This window comes from Antechinus flavipes, chromosome 5, assembly GCF_016432865.1.
Source record: "Antechinus flavipes isolate AdamAnt ecotype Samford, QLD, Australia chromosome 5, AdamAnt_v2, whole genome shotgun sequence".
Classification (NCBI taxonomy): domain Eukaryota; kingdom Metazoa; phylum Chordata; class Mammalia; order Dasyuromorphia; family Dasyuridae; genus Antechinus; species Antechinus flavipes.
In genome coordinates, this window is record NC_067402.1 from 129,102,950 (window position 1) to 129,129,805 (window position 26,856).

General features: G+C 34.1%; 1 protein-coding gene across 1 annotated transcript in view; it reads right to left on the reverse strand.

Moving 5' to 3' along the window:
- The window catches only part of CFTR (CF transmembrane conductance regulator), a 165,791-nt gene extending 142,007 nt beyond the window's left edge, over positions 1-23,784 (reverse strand). The window contains exons 1-3 of the mRNA XM_051962411.1: positions 23,743-23,784; positions 17,488-17,609; positions 12,220-12,328 (exon numbers count right to left, since the gene is read on the reverse strand). Coding sequence (XP_051818371.1) covers positions 12,220-12,328; positions 17,488-17,609; positions 23,743-23,784 — 273 coding nt within the window. The remainder of the gene's footprint in view (positions 1-12,219; positions 12,329-17,487; positions 17,610-23,742) is intronic.
- Positions 23,785-26,856: the final 3,072 nt, after the last annotated feature.

Here is a 26,856-nt window from a genome sequence, read left to right on the forward strand (position 1 = left end):
TTACTAAATTAGTTAGAATTTTGAATCAACACTTACTATAAAATTCATGATCTTTAAAACTGTTTTGACAAAGACAATGGTAGTATCAGTAAAGAAGAGGATATGTTTGTAGGAGAAAAACCTGGATTATTTGTGGTAATGACAGCTCTGATAAAGTGACTATCTGTAAACAGTAAATAGACTCCCATAAATTTCTCAAAAACTGTAAAATTGTTGACAGACAGTTCAAGGACAAAAGCAGTACTGTTCAGTGTGTGTGTGTGGGGGGGGGGGTTCTTTTTTTCCTGAATCTTTTAAGCTGTATATTCTTTCATGTTTATTAAGTAAATCATATATGGGACTTACTTAGATTTCCCATTCATTTAAATACAGAAGTCATAGTCTGATTAGAAGAAATAAATTTTTGATATTTGGTTATTTAAGAAAAAATTTTCTCAAATTCAGAATTTTTCTATATGAAGACAGTAAATAGAGATTTTTCATATCCTTGTGTTCATGTCTCTCTATCGAATTTGTTTCCTAACCACAGGAAGATTCCTACAATTCCACCATATAAAACAGTATAATCAACTGCACATTTACAATAAATGAGAATCAAATCACATTTTTAGAAATTCCTTTTAGATGTGTTATGAATTTTTACTAACACTGAACACCAACCAAAATAAGGTAGAATTCAGTGTAATTGAATGACTTCCAATTTATTTTTATATTACATTTCTATAATCTCTTGCTCATTTAGAGGACCTCTAATGCTAATAACTCACATTTATGCATTATATAAATTTTATAATACACTTTCTTCACACTATACTAAGGGAGATAGCATGAGTTTTTTTAACATCATTTTACCAAAAAAAGAAAGAAAAGAAGGAAGGAAGGAAGGAAGAGAGGAAGGAAAGGAGGAAGGGAGGGAGGGAAGAAGGAAGGGAGGGAGGAAGGGAGGAAAGGAGAGAGGAAGGAAGGAAGGAAAGAAGGGAGGAAGGGAAGAAGGAAGGAAGGAAGGAAGGAAGGAAGGAAGGAAGGAAGGAAGGAAGGAAGGAAGGAAGGAAGGAAGGAAGGAAGGAAGGAAGGAAGGAAGGGAGGGAGGGAAGGAAGGGAGAGAAGGAAGGAAGGAAGGAAGGAAGGAAGGAAGGAAGGAAGGAAGGAAGGAAGGAAGGAAGGAAGGAAGGAAGGGAGAGAAGGAAGGAAAGGAGAGAAGAAGGGAGGGAAGGAGGGAGGGAAGAAGGGAAGCAGGGAGGGAAGGAGGTAGGGAGGAAGGGAAGCAGGGAGGGAAAGAGGGATGCAGGGGAAAAAAGAAAAAGGAGATCCATAAATATAAAATCAGAAAATGTTAAAATTAGAAATTACCATGTTGTTAAATTTGTGTAACTTCTCACTGGATACAAATTCCTCCCTATCTCAAAGAAGTGGTGAGTCAACTTCTACCTCCACACTTTCCATAACAAGGGACTCAGTAACTCATAAGGCAATTTCTTAGAGGCAACTCATAAGACAATTTCTTAAAGAAACAAAAAACAAGAACAAAACCCTCTAATTGTTAGAAAGTTCTAATACTGAGCTGAAATCTACCTATTTTCAACCACTGGTTTTATTTGTCTTCCAAAATGGCCAAGACAATCTAACATCTTTTGTAGATAATACCAATTCAAATATTTCAAAATAGATATAATGCCTTTAAATCTTCTTTTTTGATCCTAAATGTCAACAGTTCCTTCAAATTTTCTTTAGATGAGTAACAGACTCTATAGCTTCTTCTAGGATTATGAAACTGAAAGAAAGGAAATAGTCACAGCAACAACTAACCCTGAGGCAAGAAGCATCATCCTTCCATTTTCTTTTGACGCTAAAACTGACTCATCAGGAGCAGTTAATCACCATTATGGACACCCAGTGTGTCACCAGGTACATGTCCACATGCACAGGATCACAGATTTAAAGCTGGATGGAATTTTAGTCCAACAAATAAGGAAATAGAAATTTGATGATGTGAAATGATTTCCCAAGTTTTCAAAGGTAGTAATTAAACACCAGAGGTGAAATATGAATACAAGTCCTCTGCAGGATGCAGACACATATGTACAAACTCCAGACCATAACACCCATGTTATATCAAGCAGCTAGGAAGCCCAGGAGATAGGATACTAAATCTGGAATCAAATTGTACTTCAGCCACTACATGTGTTATACTGGGCAATGACCTAACATCTGTCTGCTCAGTTTCTTGGGGATAATAATAGCAGGAGTTAGGAGGATCAAATGAGAAAATATTTGTACAAAGGGCTTAGCATAGGGCCTGGTGTAGATTAAGCAATTAATAAATGCTTGTTTTTTCCTCCCTTCCATATTACAATGAAATTCCTGTCATTATTGTATTCTATTTTCCTTCATACTTTCTACCAAGATCTGTTTAAGGGAAAATCTCAAGATTCAATTGTCCCTCACTGCTCAAATTGTAGTGAACATAAGCTACCTGAGGTGGTAACTTTCATTTTTGGCTTCATATCCTTCTACCTAACATAGTGCCCACAGAATAAATATTCAACAGATGCTTGTTAAATTGACTTTCATCCTTTTAAGTAAAAGTTCCCTTGTGGGCTGCATCTACTCCCTTTTTATGCCACAAATCGGCCATGCTGTGATCCCTGTTCTGCTAATTATGGCATGATTCTGAGTTCTTACTTCAGTGTCATCTGTAAATGTGATAAACATGCTTTCTTATATCTTTATACAAATCACTGGATAAAATGTTGAACAGTATAGAAGTATAGAGATATCTTCCAAATGCAACCTAATACACTGCTACAGTGTTATCTTGGTCAACAACCCTTTGAGATAACATAACAGACTTTACAAAATGTCTTGCTAAAAACACAATATGTTATACCTACAATATTTCACTGTTGTACTAATCTTAGAACTTTATCAGCAAAAATCAATAAGGCTAATTTGACCTTATTTGATCTTAGTAAATTTTTACATATGTGGTCACCGAATAGCTGTCAGCAATTTTTATAGACTCAGAAGAGGTGCCATAAGATTGCTAGGACCCATGACCTCTGACTAATGGCGGACCATCAGTTCTTACAAGGGCATGTCTGAAAGAATAAAGAGTGGCTCAGGAGGAATTGTCAAGGATGCATCTAATCTTGTGACGTAGATTAATCTGGAATCCAAGTAACAGACTGAAGTCCTCAATGATGTCAAGATTTAGAGGCTAATATTATTTCTGATGTATCTTAGACACAAATTCATATGGTGAGGCCCTAAGCCGTAATTTACTTATCATGTGTGTAAATCTTACCCTGAACTCATTAATTTCAGACCATTCTAGAGACCCACACAAAACAGAAAAGAATAATGACACAGGAATAAAAGTTGTAGTGCAGTGCCAAAAAAAGATCTCGCTTGGATCAATTCCACTGTTTTCTTCTAAGAGCTTTGTAAACATCATTTGAATGAACTAGCCTTACAAACACCAACCAATAAAAGTTCTCCAAACTTTCCTGGAAGACCATAGCCAGCATTATCATGGAGAAAAGACCAGCAATGTCTTTGGAGTATTTGCATACAGAGCTGACATTCCAGCCCCACAGTTCAGATGCCATGCTGTTTGTTGGCAGTGTTTTTTTTGTTCTTTATCTTTTTACAATGGAAAACAAGAGTCATCTTCATTTTCAAAAAGAAAAAGGTCAATTTTGAAAATTGCAGACTGGAGTAAGCTTTGTATAATCCTAGAAAAATTAAGGGCCGTCAGGAAATCAAAGCTCTAAAAACATAAACTGAACAGTTTCTAGCATCAGAAAATGTTAAAGCATCTTCTCAGAACAAAAAAAAATACAATCCTATGAACCATATAAGTTTATGAAACACATAAGATACACTTAAAAGGAGAGCTTTTCAATTTTCCACTCCAAAGATCATCTTTATTTTCTAAGTACTAACACATTAATCAATCAATAACCTGTTTGAGTTTGAAGCTTCTCCTGACAATAGTTTTCTTCTTGGCAGTTCTGTGATGTGTTTCAACACCTCAAAACTCCACGTTTTCATCTTTGTGAGTACTCCTTCCAAGAAGGTACCATAAGAGTGCTAGGACCCATGACCTCTGACTGTTAGAGGACTATCAATTCTTACAAGAGCATGTCTGAAAGAATAAAGAGTGGCTCAGCAGGAGTTGTCAAGGATGCATCTGATCTTGTGAAATAGATTAATCCCACTAACAGACTGAAGCCCTCAACAATGTTAAGATTTAGAGGCTAATACCATTATTTCTGATGTATCTTAGACACAAGATATATATATTCTTCCAAATCTTACTAGAAAATCTTGAGTAAATTTCAGGGAAAATAAGAAGGCAGATTCTTCAAACTAGAAATTAGTAAGGTTGACTTTGATTCCAGATGGAATTATAAAACATATTATTAAAAGGGTGTTATATAATAATTTAGAAAAGGAAGTACTGATTACCAAAGGCTAACATTAATTTATTCATCAAGAACAGGTAATGACAGATTAACCTCATTTCCTTTTTTTGACAAGGTTACTAGACTGGTAAATCAGGAGAATGCTATAGATATAATAGTTCTGGATTTAAATGAGTCTTGTGACAAGTCTCTCATACTATCCTTTTGGACAAGATAGAGAGATATCAGTATACTTAGGCACATTTGAAATGTAAAGAATTATGAATTGTTAGTAAAACTTATTTGAGCTATGAAAAAGTGAAATATATTACCTTGGGAGATAGTGGTTTGTCCCTCTTTAGAGTGTTCAAGAAAATTGTAAGCGACCACTGACAAGTGCATTAGTGTAAAGGAAATTCATTTTCTGGTATATGCTGTATTAGATGGCCATTACAGCCCCTTCCACCCTAAAATTCTATAAATGTCAATAAATATTAAACAAGATTCTTTGACCTACAATAGACAAAAATGATTCCTATTCATTCTCTGGGCAGTCTCTAGACATCTGTTTCTCTTTCCTTTAACTAAATGAAAATGAGCTCCTGGTATGTTTCTAGAATCTAGTTTCCATGCAGATAAGTAACTCCTTACTCTTTCATCTCTTCTTTCAGATATGTTTCTTCTAAAAGTAGTGTATCTTGGAACTAATTATCATATATCTTAGAACTTATTATTATATTATAGTAATTAACATGCTACCAAATATTGGTCATAGTAATGAGATAATAGCTTTCTTGTATTCAAAATGCCAAATTCACATTAATTTGATGTATGTTTTATATATATATATACATATATATATGTATATAAACACACACACACACACATATATATATATATATCTCAAAAAATACTTAGGAACAGCATCTGTAAAAATTACACATGGCTTGAGAGGCATATATATATATGTATACATATATGACTTGAGTAACTCAAGTCATGTGTAATTTTTACTGATGCCCTTTCTAATTATTTTTTTCATCTGAATTGCTGAACATCTTTTTTTTTTGCTATTAGTTCATTTTTTCTATCAAATCTGTTGTCCTCCATGATGTCTGGCCACTTTCCCCTTTCCTTTCATTTTTGTTTGAAAATCTTCTCAATGCCAGTTTCTAGCCAAATATGCTCTTTTCTACTCACATAATGTGTTATATTTCTTGAAAGGGTCATTATTCTCACATATTAATCCTTGTCCCAAATCCTATTTTTTCAACACCCATCTTTGTGTTATATATCCATTTCTGATATCTTCTTTTCTATTCCAGAGTCCTTATCTTCAATACTAGGTATGATGAAACTTGTTTTATCCTTCTGAAACTTGTGTTTTCATTACCTGTTCTCCCAAATTAAAAGGATTATTGTGTCTAATACAATAAAGTGAAGTGAATATAACTGTAAATAACCTGAAAGATGTATTACTTGTAGTATGAATATTAATACTCTTCTATAGAAATGTATGCATGTTCTTCACTTATATTGAAAATATAACTGAAAATTAACTGAGATTCAAAATGAGCTTTTTAACTTTATTTTATTTCAATAGAGGCATGTAGCTTTGTTGTTGTTTTGCAAGGCATTTTTTAAAGCTATGAACCAGGCTTTTTAATATTTCTACTAGAAAAGGTTGCATCTATTAATTTCCAAATAGTCTGGTCCATTTGGATTTTACATATGTGTATTTTGGAACACATTATATGGGGTAATGTGATAGAGATGAGTAGTTGTAATTGCCCTTTCTGTACAGAGAGGGAAAAACTTCATTGTAAAGAGTATCATCATAAGACAGATTTGTTTAAATTATTTGTCCCACATACAAAGTAATTCATAGCACACTCATTCTCACTATAGTAAGAAAAGTCTGGAAGTGATATGTAGCCCTGTACCTTTTCCCAATATATAATATCTGTGACTCTGCTAGTGTGTGTGTATGTATGATAGCTTCCCTCAAACTCCCAGGATCTGTCTAGAATAGGGTTGAATACTGAGTTAGGATCAATGAAAAATTAACCTAATGGTCAAGAACTTCTAATATTTGCTAGCAATGTGCTAGATACCCCCCCATGCTTCCTCCCCCCATACACATATAAGAAAGCAGCAGGATATAGAGCAGGGGACACAGAACTTAGACTCAGAAGGGCCAATATTCAAACGCTTACCAGTTGTGTGATCCTGAGCAGGTCACATAACTTTTCTGGGATTCAATTTCTTCATCTAAAAATTATTTGCTTCAATAGCCACTAAGGTTCTTTTCTGCTCAAAATCTATGATCTTATTTTTTTTGTTTGTTTTTTTCTATGATCTTATTTTAAATAAGATAGAGAAGAGGAGAATCTCCTGTCAGAAAAGAAAACATGAAGAATTGGGAGCCAACAAAGGGGCTTCTTTCTCACACCTCCATCTTGCCAAACAAAGAATCAAGGGCCCTATATGTCCAGAAGTCAATGGGAAGAAATATTGTGTTCTGATCCACATTATGGACTCATAGGGGGTAGAGAGGGCTTCAAAGTTACAAAGAAACAACATGAGATTGGTGTTCCCCTTGTTGGATGAAGGGAACTCCGTTCTAAACCACTTTAGAGTAGATAGCAGCTACCTGAAGACTCAGATTTCTAAAATATAAAACCCAGAGGGCCAAGAAAAGGTGTTGAATTAGAGATTTTAGCAAGTCACCCTAGAAGCAGAAAATAGTTGAAAGAAATCCTGTGATTAGGCCCCATTAGACTATGAGAGCCAACTCACCAATTCCTCATCTCTCCCAATATGTTATGGGGTTGGAGAGGGCCACAAAATGGGGAAGGAATAAATATAATTCCTACATTTGAAGCACTAGGGACGAGCATAAGGCATTTCAGGTGCCTTGTTTGATGAGAACATTTAAATGAATCCCAAAGTTCCAACAGGAAGCCTCACTTAGGTAAGGTAACATACAGTTTTCTCCAGAGAAACCCCACATCAGACTATTGCTTCGATTGCTTTAGACAATGCTGCTCTGGCTATTGAAGCCTCAAATGACCGGCAAGCTTTTACATCCCATAAGTCAATACAGGATCTCTGGATCTGCATTATCATCTAGAGTTGTCAGTGCTTTGAGAAGACCTGCAGTAGTCTATGAAGTCATATGTGACAAGAGAATGAAAGAGAAGACTTACCAAAATGGGAAGGAAAAAAATAACAATAGGCATGATGGAAAAAAAAAAAAAAAACAGGCAAGTCCTTGAGGAATGGAAAGGAGCAGCAAAAAATCAAGGGAGTGATAGAAAATTTGCATACATAAATTAGCCATTTCCTCACATAAATACCTATAGTAGCAAGTCAACTACTACAGTCCCTAGCTGTTCCATTGCATATTAAATTAAGAATAGAGCAAAATCAGGATCCAAACTAGGAATGATGATAATCATTATTAGAATGACCGATTTCAATCTAGAAGTCAGAACACAGAAATAAAATGTTCAAACAGAGTTATGGGGACAGTTATGAATTCAAGTGACCTCTCTCACCCAAAATGGTATTGGGGTTCCATCCCCACATGTGAATGGTCATGACTCTTTAGGTTTTCCTTCCTTGGTATTTCAGACTATGAGTATATATGCATCTGTTTAGGGAGGAAAAGGGATGATAGTAATAAGGACCTATATTGGTTCATCTACCCCATTGGTCAAAGAAACAAACCAGGATATACTCTGGCCTTTTCATATCATAAAGGTAATCAGCCTGTAATGCAAAATCATCTTAAACTCTGCTAAACTACATAAGATCAAAAGGATCTAGATGAAGCTTTCTATTATCATAAAAGGCAGTGCTGATCCAGGAAGGTAAGCGGTGACAAAAGTAGGCAACTGAAATAAATACCAGGCTATCTATGTTGCTGGCATAGAAGCAAAGTAAAAGAGAAAGGGCAGAAGTAAAAACTAAGGCAAAGAGAGATTAAGAGTATAAATCTGGATTATCCTCAGAAATATTCTCATTATTGTTTTAATGAATCAGCTAGATGGAACAATGAACCTGGAATCAAGAAGACCTTCAAATCCAGACTTAATTTGTCTTTCTCAGTTCCCACCTCTGAAAAATGGGAGTAATAATAACACTGATCTTTCAGAGTTGTTGAGTATCAAATGAGATAATATTTTTAAGGCTTTGCAAACCTCAATACTCTAGATAAATACTAGCTATTATAATTTATCATAATCATATTCTTTGGTCAATCAGCTAGCAAGATAACCACTAGCTTGCCTTTGCTGAGAAAAGTTTATCCTTATCCAATCCTTGTTTTCAGTTTCTTAATAATTGAGATATTGGTACATCCCTAATGGAAACCTAATTATTTGAGATAACATGTTGGGAATACTATTTGTCTGATTGCTGACAAGGTTTAAAGAAATTAGGTGTGCATTTCATGGTGATATATCACAAATATGACATGAAATGATATAAATATGTCACTTAAGCAAGTTCTCTCATAATGCTAATTTCCTTTTTTGTCAGCCTTCCCCAGGTAATCATAAATAATACAATTCTATTTATTAATGTATGAAACTGAAAGTGAACTGCACTACTGTAGCTATGAAATTCAGAGAGAATAAAATAAATAAATAAATGTATTCATAGTGGTTCTTTTTTCTTTTTAAAAACTTAAAATTATTATTTATTTATTTAAACTTTTTTTTTTTTGAGTTCCAAACTTTCTCCCTCCTTTCCACCAGAACCAACTGAGAAGGTAAGCAATATTATATCAATTGTTTTTCAATCATGTCCAACTTTTTGTGACTTCATAAATCAAATTGTCAGTTGGGTTTTCCTGGCAAATATACTGAAATAATTTGCCATTTCTGTCTAAAATACAGAGGTTAAGTGCTTTGCTCAGGATCTCACAACTAATAAGTGTCTGAAACTGAATTTTAACTCAGATCTTCTTGACTCCAGATTCTGTACTCTATCCACTGAGCCACCTAATTATCTCCATGATATCAATTATACATATAAAATCATATAAAACATTTCAATATTAGCTTTTTTTAATTACAAGAAAAACAAAGTGAGAAAATAATACTTCAATTTGTACTCAGAGTTCATCAGTTCTCTCTATGGGGTGGATAGTATCAGATCAGATCAGAATAGACAAGTCTTACACAACTGATCATCATTACAACATTACTATTACTGTGCACAATGATGTTCCAGTTTTATTCCCATCATTCTGCATCAGTCCAAACAGAAAGGCAGTAGTGTGCGAGCTCACCTGCAATTTTGGGGAAGCAGTAATTATACAAAGGTAGATAATGCATATGGATAAGATGAGGACATTATTCAACACAAAGTATGTAATAGATGAACATCTAAGGAACAAACTGGAGCTATTATTTGGAGCTTGATCATTATAATCATAGACTAATATATAGTAGAAGAAAATATTTGGAAATATTAGGCCAGAATTCTTGGATTGAAAGAAATTTTGAGAACCATATATCCTGATACCATCAGTTTACTGACCAACTAGGATTTAAAGAGGCCTGGCATAGTTCAGGATATCCAAGGATTTGTCTGTCTGTCTATCATTCTGTCTCTATCTGTCATTCAGAATAACTATAAACTACCTCTATACAATATGTTCAAGGAATAAATTCTAGTATGATTCCTCTAAAGCCAAAGATCATGAAACAATAGAATATAAAGATATTTTTAAATATTCATATATAATAATTGGATTTTGTGATCACCATACTCTAATTTCATTTAGCACAGAGAATCACAAAGTATGTTGTGAAATGTACAAAGTTCTCAAAATAAACTTATTTCTATTTTTTTTTAAATTAAATATCAATAGGGAATGTGGACTTTGTCTTCTTTCACCTTGCCACCTATGCCAGCTCATAGTACACACCATTACTCAACAAAAATTAAAATTCCCAACATCCTCTCCAAAAAGGAAAAAAAATAGGAACTGCTATTTTTTCAATCATACAGTGGAGTTATCTTTTAGAAATCATAACTTAAGTTTTATAGTTGAAAAAACTGAGATAAACAGATTAACATTTATCCAGGGTCACACAACAATGTGTCTGAAACAGGATTTGAACTCGGATCTTCTGGACTTCATGTTCAGCACTTTATCCACTATATAACCAGCTAGCTACCTCTCAGATAATTATCTGTATGCATGTAACAATGGTGCAATAGAAAGCACACTTGTTCTAGAGCCAGAGTACCTGGAATTAAATATTATTTCTGCTGATCACTATCCATATAACTTTGGGTAGGTCACAAACTTGCTAGAGCATAATTTCCTCATTTGCAATATGGATAGACAGGACTATATGATCTCTGAAAGATGGATCATAAAAACTAACATAGGATACTTGAATCTCAAAACAATATATTTTATGCAGCTCTAATATGAAGACTAAATATGTTTGCAGTCTCTGTCACCAACTTTTCCAGATTAGAGCTGGAGAGTTTAAGAGAATGTTGCTCTGACAACATATAGAATCAAAGGTACTATTGGAAAGCAAGTTAAGTAACACTCCAGGCTGTCTTTTCAATACTGTCTCTGGGTTTAGCATCTCAGTCTAGTCACATTTATCCTGATGAAATACATGATAAATCTTATGAAGGCAGTACAAGGTGGTCACTTGCCTACAACTCCACAATGCATAATTCAAAAAAATCTTGCTTTTATATCACAGAAAACAGATTTAGGCCCCTCAGAGGGAGGCCTAAAAGGAAACAGGCCTAAAAGACTTAAAATCACTTGCCCAAATTCATATACAAGGATCAATAACAGAGTCAAGGTCAGATGACAATTTTCTTCTAGTGCTATTTCTGCCAATCCCAACTCTGGACAGCAAAGGCAAAATTTAATCTAAGGCACAGAATAAACAATGAACTGGTACTGAAAGAGTAATTTTTTGAAAGAATTCATATTAATGCATTAATTGTTATATTTAATTTGCCATTTACAATCCAAATTAGAATGGAAAGCATACTTGCTTTGGAATGTGCTTCAGAGCTGGATAAAATGTTTAGTTTTGAGTTTCAAGAACTCTCTGTGCTATCTTGTACTAGTACTGGTCTTCATGACCCCTCTTTCTTTTTTTTTTCCTTGAGGCAATTGGAGTTAAGTGACTTGCCGAGAGTCACACAGCTAGGAAGTGTTAAGTATCTGAGACCAGATTTGAACTCAGCTCCTCTTGACTTCAGGGCTGGTGCTCTATCCACTGCACCACCTAGCTGCCCCAATGACCCCCTCTTTCAATATAGATTTAGAGCTAGAAGTTATCTAAAAGGTCATGTAGCCCAATCTACCCATATTGCAGATGAGGAAATTGTGACCTAGCCACAAAATTTTAATTTTTACATTTCTATACCAAAACTTTGAAGTTCCTTCCTGGCCACAATGGTCTAGCTTATCAGTTTTTCCTCACATATTAATGAAAAGAACCCAAAATAAAATGCCAGCTCATATCAGTCCCATTGAAATAAAGCTAGATAAAACATTGGAGTCAGATAGGCCTGAGTTGAAATCCAGCCTCATCCATATACTTACTAGCTGTGAGACCTCAGCTAAGTGATTTAACCTCCTTCAGCCTTTGGTCACACATCTGCACACATCTTCCCACACATTCACAGGGATGATGAAAGCATAACGTAACACATGCAAAATGTCTGGCAAACTTTAAGAAACGCTAGCTGCTACAATTATAGAGATCAGGAGCATTTTATATACCTATGATGAAGTTATTTCCAGCATTCTTACCCCTAAGTATAAAATGATTCCATAAAAAACAAATCTCCAGAAAAAACATCGTCGAAGGGCATTAATGAGTTTGGGTTTTTTCTTTGATGCCAGCTCTCTGTCCCATTCCCTGAAACATAAAAACAAGACCATCAGTTGGAAGTACAAATGTTTGAGTTGTTATGTGCTCTTAACATAGTTTGATTCCCTCAAATATATCCGAGGAGATTTAGTCAAATTGACTTAAGAAACAAAAAGGTTTGTAGAGACCCCAAAGACCCAATGTTCACCGACTTAATAAATCAATAAAAGTTCAAATCTAGTTCAGTCACATATTTGGCAGATTTAAATGTCAAAGAGAAGGAAAGAGAAGGAAAGAGAAGGAAAGAGAAGGAAAGAGAAGGAAAGAGAAGGAAAGAGAAGGAAAGAGAAGGAAAGAGAAGGAAAGAGAAGGAAAGAGAAGGAAAGAGAAGGAAAGAGAAGGAAAGAGAAGGAAAGAGAAGGAAAGAGAAGGAAAGAGAAGGAAAGAGAAGGAAAGAGAAGGAAAGAGAAGGAAAGAGAAGGAAAGAGAAGGAAAGAGAAGGAAAGAGAAGGAAAGAGAAGGAAAGAGAAGGAAAGAGAAGGAAAGAGAAGGAAAGAGAAGGAAAGAGAAGGAAAGAGAAGGAAAGAGAAGGAAAGAGAAGGAAAGAGAAGGAAAGAGAAGGAAAGAGAAGGAAAGAGAAGGAAAGAGAAGGAAAGAGAAGGAAAGAGAAGGAAAGAGAAGGAAAGAGAAGGAAAGAGAAGGAAAGAGAAGGAAAGAGAAGGAAAGAGAAGGAAAGAGAAGGAAAGAGAAGGAAAGAGAAGGAAAGAGAAGGAAAGAGAAGGAAAGAGAAGGAAAGAGAAGGAAAGAGAAGGAAAGAGAAGGAAAGAGAAGGAAAGAGAAGGAAAGAGAAGGAAAGAGAAGGAAAGAGAAGGAAAGAGAAGGAAAGAGAAGGAAAGAGAAGGAAAGAGAAGGAAAGAGAAGGAAAGAGAAGGAAAGAGAAGGAAAGAGAAGGAAAGAGAAGGAAAGAGAAGGAAAGAGAAGGAAAGAGAAGGAAAGAGAAGGAAAGAGAAGGAAAGAGAAGGAAAGAGAAGGAAAGAGAAGGAAAGAGAAGGAAAGAGAAGGAAAGAGAAGGAAAGAGAAGGAAAGAGAAGGAAAGAGAAGGAAAGAGAAGGAAAGAGAAGGAAAGAGAAGGAAAGAGAAGGAAAGAGAAGGAAAGAGAAGGAAAGAGAAGGAAAGAGAAGGAAAGAGAAGGAAAGAGAAGGAAAGAGAAGGAAAGAGAAGGAAAGAGAAGGAAAGAGAAGGAAAGAGAAGGAAAGAGAAGGAAAGAGAAGGAAAGAGAAGGAAAGAGAAGGAAAGAGAAGGAAAGAGAAGGAAAGAGAAGGAAAGAGAAGGAAAGAGAAGGAAAGAGAAGGAAAGAGAAGGAAAGAGAAGGAAAGAGAAGGAAAGAGAAGGAAAGAGAAGGAAAGAGAAGGAAAGAGAAGGAAAGAGAAGGAAAGAGAAGGAAAGAGAAGGAAAGAGAAGGAAAGAGAAGGAAAGAGAAGGAAAGAGAAGGAAAGAGAAGGAAAGAGAAGGAAAGAGAAGGAAAGAGAAGGAAAGAGAAGGAAAGAGAAGGAAAGAGAAGGAAAGAGAAGGAAAGAGAAGGAAAGAGAAGGAAAGAGAAGGAAAGAGAAGGAAAGAGAAGGAAAGAGAAGGAAAGAGAAGGAAAGAGAAGGAAAGAGAAGGAAAGAGAAGGAAAGAGAAGGAAAGAGAAGGAAAGAGAAGGAAAGAGAAGGAAAGAGAAGGAAAGAGAAGGAAAGAGAAGGAAAGAGAAGGAAAGAGAAGGAAAGAGAAGGAAAGAGAAGGAAAGAGAAGGAAAGAGAAGGAAAGAGAAGGAAAGAGAAGGAAAGAGAAGGAAAGAGAAGGAAAGAGAAGGAAAGAGAAGGAAGGAAGGAAGGAAGGAAGGAAAAGATTTTCTAAAGTATGGCCTTCAAAATTATGCAGGTTAAGCAAAAAAAAATTTCCCTTGATCTTCACCATTTAAGTAGCACATACAATTTAAACTCAAACAATGGGCTGAAAAGTTAGAAGGCTGATTTTTTTTAATATATTAATTTTCCTTTTCTGGTCTATATTTATAATTCCATCTAAGTAGGAAACTCCATCAGTTAACAGATTAAAATTATGAAATCTACCAAATATTCTCCCTCATTGGAACTTCCTCATACCAACAGATTAGCAACTGTTCTGCAAACTATAATTTTGTTTTTATTTATTTTGTTTTTATTTTAAGCTTTATTGATGACTTTTCCCCCACTCTCTTTCCTTCTTTCACTGAATCCTATCTTGTATCAGAAACAAATTCACACTCATATAAAAAATGCACAGCAAATATGATCCCATCTGACAAGCTATATCACATTCCACCCCCAAAGTCCCCTTCCTCTCTAATGAACAGAGAGATGTTTCAACATCACTTCATAAAGCACTTAAAAACATCTATTTACTAATATATTATTTTGCTAGCCCACACATAGCAGCAGAATCCCTCAACTTGAAAGTTTATTATTCTATGGTCTGAATGAGAATAGCTTTCATTATTAACTATCTATTTGGAATATCATGGAACCCAATACTGTAAGTTCACCATAATTAAGGGCAATCAACCAGCTCTTTTGTCCCACTTCAATGATCACCGTTTTCATATATTCTATGGCCTAACAGATGAAGGAGGGGTTGGCTCATTCTGTTCATGAAAACAATGATGTTTAAATCTTTTTATTCAGCTGGGGTTTCTTCTTGGAAGATTTGAGCTTGGGGGCAGCTAATTGGTGTAGTGGATGAGAGCACTGAAGTTAGGAGGACCTGAGTTCAAATTTGCCCTCAGACACTTAACACTTACTAGCTGTGTGACCCTGGGCAAGTCACTTAACCCCAATTGCCCCAGGGGAAAAAAAGCGAAGATTTGAGCTTGATGACTTGGAAGTCAATATTTTTAAAAATACTAATTTTTTAAAAAGGTCTTTTTAAAAAAAGATAAATTAATTACTCTAGGGTCTCAAAGGCATGCAGTTTATGTCTTAAAGAGTTGCCTAAGGGCCCTAAGAGGTTAAGTAATTAACCTAATGCCTTACAGCTTGTATGTATTAGAGGTAAATTACTTTTCCTGACTTCTAAAACCAATTTTCTCTATGTTGACTCTCTCTTAGTTTAGCATTTTTATGTATATGTATATATAGATACATATATCTATATATACACATATAAATATATATAATTTTCTTTTTTTTTTTTTTTTTTTGCTGAGACAATTAGGGTTAAGTGACTTGCCCAGGGTCCCACAGCTAGGAAATGTTAAGTGTCTGAGGCCAAAGTTGAACTCAGGTCCTCCTGACTTCAGGACTGGTGCTCTATTCACTGCACCAACTAGCTATCCCATATATATAGTTTTAAAAGTGAAAGACTTAAAATAGTAAACAAGATCAATTTAGGGGATTCGCCATGTCTATTTTATTATATGTAGTGTTAGGAATAGAAAGTATGTGATTAAGAAAATGAGAAATTTTGTGTGGTATTTGTACTAAATCATTTGTTTATTTTTTTTGTTACATAGTTTAAATTTCATTGGATAGTATTATCTTGTAAAATGTTGTCCTTGTTATTTTTCCACAGTTTTTCCATTGTATCCAATTCTTCATGACTCCTTTTGAAGTTTTCTTTGCAAAAAATACTGACGTGATTTTTTAAATTCCTTCTCCAATTACTCTCATAGTCCCTGATTAAGCTTAAAATTTCTTGCATCTCTATCTTTTTCTAAAGTAATAATATATTTCTAAAGAATATCAACATATACAATTGTCTCACTCTAGTCAAGCATGCATTAAATTCTGTAAATATTACAAAGTAGAGGACAATTCTGCATTTTGTAATTTGGCATACCTATTCATGTCACTCTGTTCATAATAAAGACACAAAACTCATAAGAAGATTCAAAGTCAAGCAAAATGTCTATGGGCAACTCAGAGTTCTCTAGTCCAAGAAATGGCTCTACAATTGGAGTCTGGAGTGAACCCTGGGCCCAACTTGGGCCCATATTTCTTACACCTTGTGAGCAACTTCAGATTATTAATCAGAGGAAACCAGAGAAATGCAAGAGGAAGTCAAAAGGCCAGGATTTCTCTGAGGATCCAGGACAGAATTTGAGAATTCTGTGACCATCTAGTTCATTTAATCCTTGCATTGAGAATCATCTCTTGCTCTGCATAAACAGATTGAGGTAGGGGTGGGACTTGAACAGGTGTAAAGTTAAGTTTATAAAGAGTTCTGCAAACATCCTTCCTCCTGATCAAGCAAAAATAAGAATAAAAAGAAATTAGGTCATGAACTAAAAATAGCAGACAAAAGATACATACTAAAATGGCATGCTAGTAAATTTAAGATACTAAATACAATGGCGACCATAGTATATTAGGTTGTTGTTTGCACTTCCTTTCAAAGAGAACCAGTGACATCATAGAGTTCTGACTTGACTGGCAAGTGAATTAGATTTAAATGAGGCACAAAGTCAACAACTTTACTCTATTTCAGTCATCAAAGTCCAATAGCAGAAGCCAAGTCAGGAATACTGGCATGCAGTGGATGAATGCATTAGGTAGATGGTCTTTGGAAGATTTATGGGGGAAAGAGGTTATGAATTATATCAAATGAGGTTTGGAAAGATTGTGATCTGCTTTGATAGCAGCAGAGGTGGGATGTCAAAATAGATCAGTATTGTCAAACTCAAATAGAAACATCCCTGCAGGCAACCACTGACTTAGAAAACCACAAAATAACATCATATGTATTTTATTTTTATCTATTTTGTTAAGAATTTTCCATTACATACACATCTCTGATCTAGTATATAATCAGAATCAAAAAAAGCTTGTAAAATCAACAATTCTATCATGTATTGTTACTGAATCACCAGATAGCTCAGATATCCCTCAGGGATTTCAATGGTATCTTTAGTCTCATCTGTTAATGAAATGAGTTTCATAGAAGTAGGAAGTCATGGCTCTTTTGAGTATTTATAAATTTTAAGGATCCCAATAGCATTTTTTTTAATTTTAGAAACTATAAAAATTTATTTTGTTTCATTCTTTCTAATAGACAGTACTTGTATCAATTGAAGTGAGATATTATTATTCAAATGAACATTTCCCACAAAATCACCTAATCAATTTTATGCTTTTAAAAATAGTAGGACAAGTGGCACTCTTAAACCATAAAATGGATACATATGACCATACCTTTCTAATTTTTCAGAGAGATAGTCTGCAGAATTAGAGGAGGGAATTTGATATATGTCTGACAATTCCAAGCGATGTCTGAAACCTTTCCTCAAAATTGGTCTAGTCCAACTGAAAAATAAAATAAGATAGAAATAAAAATAATTAATCATTCTAGAATGCCACTTGATTATTTTTATGGGTTATATAATCAAACAAATTCTTCACCTGAATTTATAAATAGAATTACAAGTTTATTTAATATTCTTCAAGTGTACTATCAATTTAACTCCTCAGAAAGAAAAACAGTTCTGTATTACAATTTTACTTGATACTCTAACAGCCCTTTAAAAATAAGATCTCATTAGCTATTACAAGATTTCCTTATCATATAATTAATTATTTTTTGGCTCTGTGTTCTAAATGAATTTTGAAAACATGGGTGATTCATAGCTTGAGACTTTGTGAATAGTATGCATTATTTAATTTCAATTAAATCATCTTATCTGACCAAGCTTTTAATTCTAAGAAGCAAGAGAGCATGACTTTTATATGGATTTTTGAGAGAGGGTTTTTTGTGGGGGGTTTGATTTGGGTTTTTTGTTTTGTTTTGTTTTGTTTTTATCTATGCCCTATAGCACTGAAAATAGTACCTTGTACCAATAGGCATTTAGTAACAATGCATTCATGATAGCAATTAAATAAATAAATTGAGCCTTAAAATGGACCTTCATATGGCTTCTGATAGATAAATTTTAACCTTTAAAGTCTCCGCTAGACAATGAGCTAGACCTCAAAAGGTGGAGAAGAAACAGGGTTGTTTTCAGGAAATTACAAAGCTCTTTTTCTCTTGTAGTGAGATCTAAGCGTCTCATAAAAACAAAGGCCTACTTTTCAATACTAATGTTTCTATATGGTAGCAGCAAAATATAGAACCCCACTGCATAGAGAGCAATTGAGAGGCTCATGGTGGATGGTGGGATGCAACATGGAACTCCATAGAAGAATAGGAATAGAAGATGCTGTGAAGGAATTGTGTAATAAAGAAAGAAGATGGGCTAGTCATGTGGCAGGTGAGCAGCCAGAGTGTTCCACTGGTACACTTGTGATGCTGAGAAAAGGAAGAAACTATTTGGCATGTTGGACAGACTCCTGGATAGAGGAAACTACTTCTCCTAATAGAGAATGTGTGGGACAAGAGAGGCACAAGATGTGCCACACAAGGTGTGGATGGGGTGCAATTTATATTGTTGGAAGGAATCCCCAAACTGAAGAAATCATGGATCCATTTTAGTGTTTGAATATTAAAGCTTATATTGGGTTCAAGTGATATGATTCTCATTTTCTAAACTGAAAAACAAATAAAATGGAGATTTCACAAGATGAGAAAAAAAATGAGTACCTATTAATTGCATGGCATGATGGCTAAAGCAGCATTCAAAAATTTAAAAAAAAACAGAATTGCAGTAATAACCTGGGTTTTTGTCCAATAAAGAAGCATGAGAAGAAGATTTTGGGATGATGACAGAAAATTGCAAGCTCTCTAGATCTCAACCACAAGCAAGAGACTAGCTCCTCAAGGTGAAGAGCAAACAAAAGCAAATAACAGTTGGAACAGGACAACCAGAGAAGATCTGAAAAAAAAAATGCAGGATTCAGGTTTGGCCAGTGAAGTATAAACACCTCCAGCAAGAAACAGCAAGCTGCGAGCCCTGGGGCTAGCTGGGTTGGGAAGTAGTCTCAGGCCCAGCCACAGGAATGTTCATCTCTGAGACAGGTGGGGAATCGGAAGCCTGAACAGAGGAAGATTGAGGGAACCTCTACTGCCAAGGGACATTGAGCCCAGCTGTGCTGCCAAAGGTTGATCCTGGGTGAGAAGGAACAAGTACATGCCCTGTGACTGCAGAAGCAGTAGGGCAGGGACAATGTTGGCTGTGGGCACTTACAGGAGGATTATAATTCTTGGTTTTAGTTTCAGGCCAGAGGGGAGAAGTGAAAAGGATCTGAGACACCATTCCCCATGCCCCAGGACTAGAGGTGGTTACAATGACAAGCTGCTGTAAGTCAAATTAAAATGAACAGGCAAAGGATAAAGAACCCAATTGTAGAAAGTTACTTTGGGAATAAAGACAGGGTTTGTCTGCCCAAAGAGAATTCATAGAAGAACTCAAAAAAGATATATAAAATATAGAAAAGATATGTAATATATATACACACATATATATTGTGTATATATACATTGTAATATATGAATATATATTGTGTATGTATGTATGTATGTATGCAAAAGTCTTCTAAATTCAGAAAGAAATGAGGGTAAGGGGAATAGGGATGAAGAAGATGATAAGAGAAAAAATTTTAGAGGAAATCCTAATCCTACTCACATCAAATCTGGTTTAAAAAGAAACAACATATGCATTTAGAAGGGAATAAAGTCTTCTAAATTTGTAAAGAAATAAAAGAGTAAGGGAACAGAATAAGGGGAGTTTAGAACAGTGTATAGATTGACAGTAATGGGACAAAAATGTAGATTAATGGGAATGTGATAAAGAAGGAGCAACATATATACTTGGGAAGTTAAGTCTTATAAATTCAAATAGAAACAAGAGAGCAAGGAGAAATGGTAATGGGGTGAGAATAAGGGAGGGATCCTTGGAAGTGGCATAGGTTAAGTCATAGGAGGGCAAGGTAGTAGAGAAGTAAAGCAGAGTAATCAAAAGAGATAGAAAATAAGAGATACACACAAACATACAATAAAGAACAGGAGTAGAATTTATTATGTAAAAAAACAAAAGCTGGGGTAGTAATCATGATCTCAAAAAAATTTTAACCTAAAATAGATTTAATCAAAAGAAAAATAGGGAAATTATACTATATTCAGCCACATTAATCAATATTGTTTTAGAATATTTAAAATAACTGGACAATATGAGGCTGTAATACTGCTGTGGTGTAGAAAATGATGAGTTGCTGGAGTTAGAAAAATATGGAAAGACTTAGATTTATGACAGAAGATTATATCCACTTTCAGAGAAACAGAGGACAAGCAAAGTGCAATATTACATATATGCATGTGAATGTGTGTATATGATTATAGATATCTATAGGTATGTATATGTATGTATGTATATGTATGCATATGTGTTTATATAGATGCAGATAGTTGCACTTAATTATAGCCTTCTGGGCTGAGGAGTAAAAACAAAGAAAATGGGGGGAGAAGAATAAAGTAAAAAGTATATAGCAGAGAACAAAGGAAAACCTACAAGAAAGCAAAGACGGACAACTAAATACAATGTGCATTATTTATTATATAGGCTTTCTTTAAATGGAAATATTATTGCTTTATATTCTGAATCTCTCATGTTCTTCTGAGTTCATGAAAATGTTTTCTTATCTTTTCCTATTTTGTATTTGTTTAAAATAAATAGATTTTAAAAGAAGTAGTAATAATTATCCTGGTACTCACCCACTAAACATAAAGCTTAATAGTCTCCACATTCTTACCTTATTTATTAGCCCCTTGAAATAATAATTTCTATGAGTATAAACTTTTTGCATTTTTGTTTTTCTTCCCAGGTTATTTTTACCTTCTGAATCCAATTCTTCCTATGCAACAAGAGAATTGTTCGGTTCTGCACATATATATTGTATCTAGGATATACTATAACATATTTAACATATATAAGACTGCCTGCCATCTAGGGGAGGGGGTGGAGGGAGGGAAGGGAAAAATCGGAACAGAAGTGAGTGCAAGGGATAATGTTGTAAAAAATTACCCATGCATATGTACAATCAATAAAAAGTTATAATAAAAATGTATTTGGAAAAATAAAATACTATTGAAAGTGGGGGAAAAAATTTCTAACTATCTTCCACACTCAATTCAATGGAAACTGCTTTTTCCAAAGTCATTTCTCAGATGCTAAATACAATGGTCTTTTCTCGGTGTTTAAAATGGATTGGAGAAGGTGGAGATTAGAATCAGGGAGACTAAGTAGGAGACTTGCAATGGTCTAAATGAGAGATAATGAAGTCCTGAACTAGTGGTTTGGTAACCAAATGGTTGGATAACAAGAGACACATATGGGAGATGCAGATAAAGTGATCTCTCTGCAGCATTTGACTAACAGTGACCACAACTGTTGTTTACAAATTCTTGTTTAGATTTTATGGAACATGACTCTCTCTTGGTTCTTTTTCAACCTACACAGCTCTTTCTTCTCAGTCTCCTTTGATGGATCAACATCTATGTTCCACCTTTAACTTTTAGTATACTCCCAAGAGATCTTGGTTATCTTCTTATTATTATCAGCTTCTATAGGTTCAATTATCAACTCTCTTAAATAACTCTCAAATTTAAATATCTAGTTCTCATCTCTCTCTTGATCTCTAATTTATTGTTTGTGATGGATCTTTTGTTTTATCACCACTGCCTGTGGAATACTTCAATATTGTGTCCAAAAGAGAAATTATTTCACTTCAAAATTAACTCATTTTCTAGCTTCTTCATTTCTGTTGAAGGTACACTATTCTTCCATTCACCAAGATTCTCAACATTAGATTATTCTTAATCTTCATTGTCCTTTACTCACAATATCCATTCCATCTTATCGACATCTCTCAAATGTGTCTCTGTTATCCAATCATATAGCTACTACCCTACTAGTTCAAGTCTTTATTACAGATCACTTGGATCACTGCAAGTCTCCTGATTGTTCTCCCTGACTCTAATCTCCACCTTCCACAACACATTCTACATACAGTTCCCAAACTGGGATTCCTAAAGTACAGGCCTTAAAGGCCATTCCCTTTCATGTGGTCAAATATAAACTTTTCTGGTATATGAAGTCCTTCACAATTTGTCTTCCAAACAGATTCCACATAATTCTCTTACACACTCTATATTCCTGCCAGACTGGCCTGGTGACCATTACCTATACATAATAGCTCCTCTCTCATCCTTGTTCCTTGCATAAGCTGTAATACATATCTGGAATGTTCTCCCTTCTCCCTTTTCCCTCTTGGAATCACTAGCTTCCTTCAAGATTTAGAATAAATATCACTTTCTAAATACAACCATTCCTGATGCCTAGTTTTCATATTTCATCCTCCTCCCTCAAAACTGTATATGTATGTATGTGTATATATATATGTGTGTGTATATATATATATATATGCATGCACACATATTAACAGAGTTATCTAGATATAGTATGTTTTCAGTAGAACCTAAGTTCCTTGAGAGAAGAGATATTTATGTTTTATCTTTGTATTCCTAGCACTAATATGGTGCCAAGAACATCAAAGACACAAATTCTAAATTGAATGGAAAGAGAAATTTTCCATTATTTGGCTTTTAAAATAAGCAAGTTGATAAATCTCTCAGAAATTTATCTTGTTGAAATCAATATAGCTTCTTAAATATAGATTCTTTATTCAATTTAATAAGTATTTATTGAACTCTTACTTTATAGAAAGCATAGACTTAGGGAATGAGTAAGAAATACCTAAAAAGTTCAAGAGACTGCAATTCTCAAAACTTGTTTATAACTTTCCCCCTTTTCCTTTTAGGGTTATAGCTAAAGTTTTTATGTCCCTTTTTTCCCTTTAGAAAATAAATTTTGAATTTTTTTGCATGTGTTATATATTCAAATGAAACTTATTGGACCCCTTCTCAGAATTCTAAAATGTTTTTAAGTGTATAAAATAAAATAGAATTAAGAAGAAAACCAATGATATTGAAATGCAATTATTAATTTTTTTTTAAGTTCATGGTTCCAAGACTAAGAACCCCTGATTTAGAGTTATCTCTAAAGGCAGTAAATGTCATTCTATGAATGTGACTATGGTGAATTTTTCATTTATTTCAAAAGAGCTTGGCTTTAGGAGAAATTAATAAGACCTTCCTGCAACTTCTGAACCTTCATTATGTACCATCTTGTATATCACATACTGGGATTATGTACAAAAGGATTTCCTAAACAACAAATGATGCTGAAAATGTTCCATTATGAAGGACAGAGAATAAATCTACTATATAAGGGGCTTGAAATCATTAAGTTATATTACTGGACATTTTAATCACAGGTAAGTGAACACACTTTAGTCTATATTCACAACCTATAACTCCTAGGAAAGTACTGGAGCAAATTAAATTATTCAGAAGTTGGCAGCAAATCAATCAATGGCTTGATTATAGGAAAATTTATAAAAAGTTCCAGAAATCTCTAAAATTTCAGCATCTTCATGACAATAGGAATAATTCTTGCTGACTTTAATGAGGATTGAACTCAAGGGGGATTTCTGCACCTTCATTAAAGTTTAGTAAATACCAGAAATGGACATTTATGCACAATGTTTATTCTATAAAATCACACCTGTTAAGATAACCTAGGATCTGAACAATTCTGACAAAGTTTAACCAGGGTTTTGGATTATAATCATGGTACTTTTCCCTTGGCACAGCAGTACAGATATAATTCAAATGCATCTATTCCTAAATGATTTAATTTCCAATTGCTTTGTGATATCAGGGTAAACATACCATTTACATGGCAGATCCTGCCATCTTTCTCCAATTTTTTTCTTCTCCTCCTTCTGGACGCAAAGGACAAACCATATGTTTGTTTTTTCACAATTAACTATTATAATTAGATTAGTTATATACATTGATATTAATATTACATAATAATATTATACATTAACATAGGGGTGAGAATCTGCTGAGGACATAGGTTATTTTGTAAAGTACTGACTATGTATACTAGAAATCATAGTTAACCACTAACTACTAAATAGTAGAACTGTAAAGCAAAATTACATATATTTCTGAAGTTTACAAGTTAGGTTTTCTTTATGTTTTAAATTTTGGTGGGGGAAAGATTTTATAAATTTTTTGGCTAAAATGCAAGCTCTTAATTTATAAAAAAAATTGCTTCTAAAATTTAAATTGAGAGAAAAGAAATATATTTTTATTCATACAGCTTAACTCTTTAAAAATTTAAAATTTTCCAATTATGACCACTCAAATTCTGAACTCCCCAAACATGGATCCATTTAAAATATATAATTGAATTTATAATTATTTGACATTTGAAATTTGGCTACACTAATCCACTTGAAAAGTCTAACATTTTCACTTATTGAAACCTAAGATAAAGGTCAGTTACCAGATTTGTCTTGCTTCAGACTGACTTAGTTTATATGAAACTACTGTGCTTCTATGGCATTTAAATTTTTCTTAGAATGTTAACTACCTATAAAGAATGGATAATAAATTCAAACTAACAGCATGTAAGCATTCCCAACCATGGCCAGATTAACACACCTAAAGGTTAATGTCTTTTATTTATGCATGGCTACTCAATACTGAAACAAGTGAATAGAAATTCCCAGGCCACTTTGTGTAGACAGAGTTAAAGCACATGGGGAATTACTTGTCTAGTAAATTTGTGACAAATTTGAAAAAGTTCTCAGTCAATCCTGATAAATCAGACAAGATAGAGTTTTCTGGGTGGGTGACAAAGGGAAGTACAGTGTCTTTTGAATTCACTGAATGACACTGGAAAACCTCCATTTTGTTTTGTCTACGTTGTTTTGTGGAGTAGACTTGAAGGAAGTTAAAACCTAGTCTTCATTTTTCTTAGTCACAAAACAGTATAAATTTACAAAATCATTTTTCAAATGTAAACTTGAGGCTTTTCTATATAAATTTGTAGGTGTCTTGTTCACTGAATTTTAGATTCATTAATACTTGAATATTATATGTGTAGATATCAACTCAAATATTATGAACTAAGAGACTGACAAGAATTTAAGAAACCAAATGCAAAGTCCCAGAATTAAGAATAGAGGAGTAGTTTCCTACCTTATAATTTAATTATCTATATTTACGAAGCAATAATAGAGACCCCATAACATATCACACTTATCTTCAAGAGGAAAGAGCTATCTTTCAACATGTTGACTTCCATTTTCATATCAAATTTATTCAAAATCCTATATCAGTTAACAAAAAGTTACCTTGTTTAATTACCTTGTGATCATTAATATCAAATACATAAAACAGAGACTGGGTTTATTAAATCAGTTAACCACTATTATGAAGGAGATCTTGTACAGAGTCTAAATTGAAATTTTACCTTAGACGGTAAAGTTTTTCAAACATCCCTTGTTTCTGAATAACAATGTTGGCTACATCAATCTACAGATCATTAATGCACTGTTAATTCAAGGTAGGGATATACAAATGTAGAAATATATATGTGTGTGTGTATATATATATATAGCCATATCCATTTGGATATATATATAATTATAAATATATATATACATCTGTATTATATTTCTCTAGAAATATTTCTCTGATCTATTTCTCTAGAGATGGATTAACCTATAACTCTCTACATAGATTTCTATATCTCTACCTATACTGAAAGATGAACTCTATTAATTGGCTATCTAACTAACTTTATATCATAATCTAGACAAGAGTCATTTTTTATCCATGTGTTTTTTCTTGCGTGGGTAGTTAAGCCAAACTCATGAATGGTTTCAATACCACTTCCAAGACATTCAGTAGCCCAATTTATCCTGGTATTTTTATGGTGCAAATTATGGAATACTATAGGTTCCAAATCATTAAAATGATTATTACTCTGTAGGCTACAGAGAGGAGTATGGTGGGCAGAACCAGAACCAGCATAAAACAACTAAAGAACCATAATGAAAAACTGACCTAAAGGTGGTTATCAAAGAAATGTGTGACCCAAAGAATTAGCTGGTTATAGTGTAAGGAAAAGAATATAGACAGCTTGAGTGCTTCATTAGTTAACCACTGATGTTACAGAAAAAGAGGGAGTATCCAAGCACATTGGGTGTTCTCCTGGGGTAAATTTATGGAAATATATGGTTAACAGTTAAACAACATATTCAGGTTGTCACTAATGGGTTGCAACCTTTCTACTAGAAGGAATATTGACATTGATTAGCTTAGAGAAATATTTGAAAGTTAAATAGTTTAACACATTGTATTGTGATAGTTCAGTTATCCATGACCTCATTTTGGTTTTTTTTTTTTTTGTTGGCAAAGATAATGGAGTAGTTTGCCATTTCCTTCTCCAGCTCATTTTACAGATGAGGAAACTGAGGCAAACAGAGTTAAGTGACTTGTCCAGGGTCACACAACTAAATAAATAAGTGTATGAGGCCATATCTAAACTCAGAAAGTTTAGATTTCCTGATTTCAAGTCCGGTGCACTATCCACTGCATCATCTAGCAACCACATGATTATTCTATAAAAAGAGTAACTTTGGTACAATAATATAAAACAAAAATTGAGACTGTGTTTTCTTCAGATTGATTGAATTCAGGGAGTCAACCAGTAA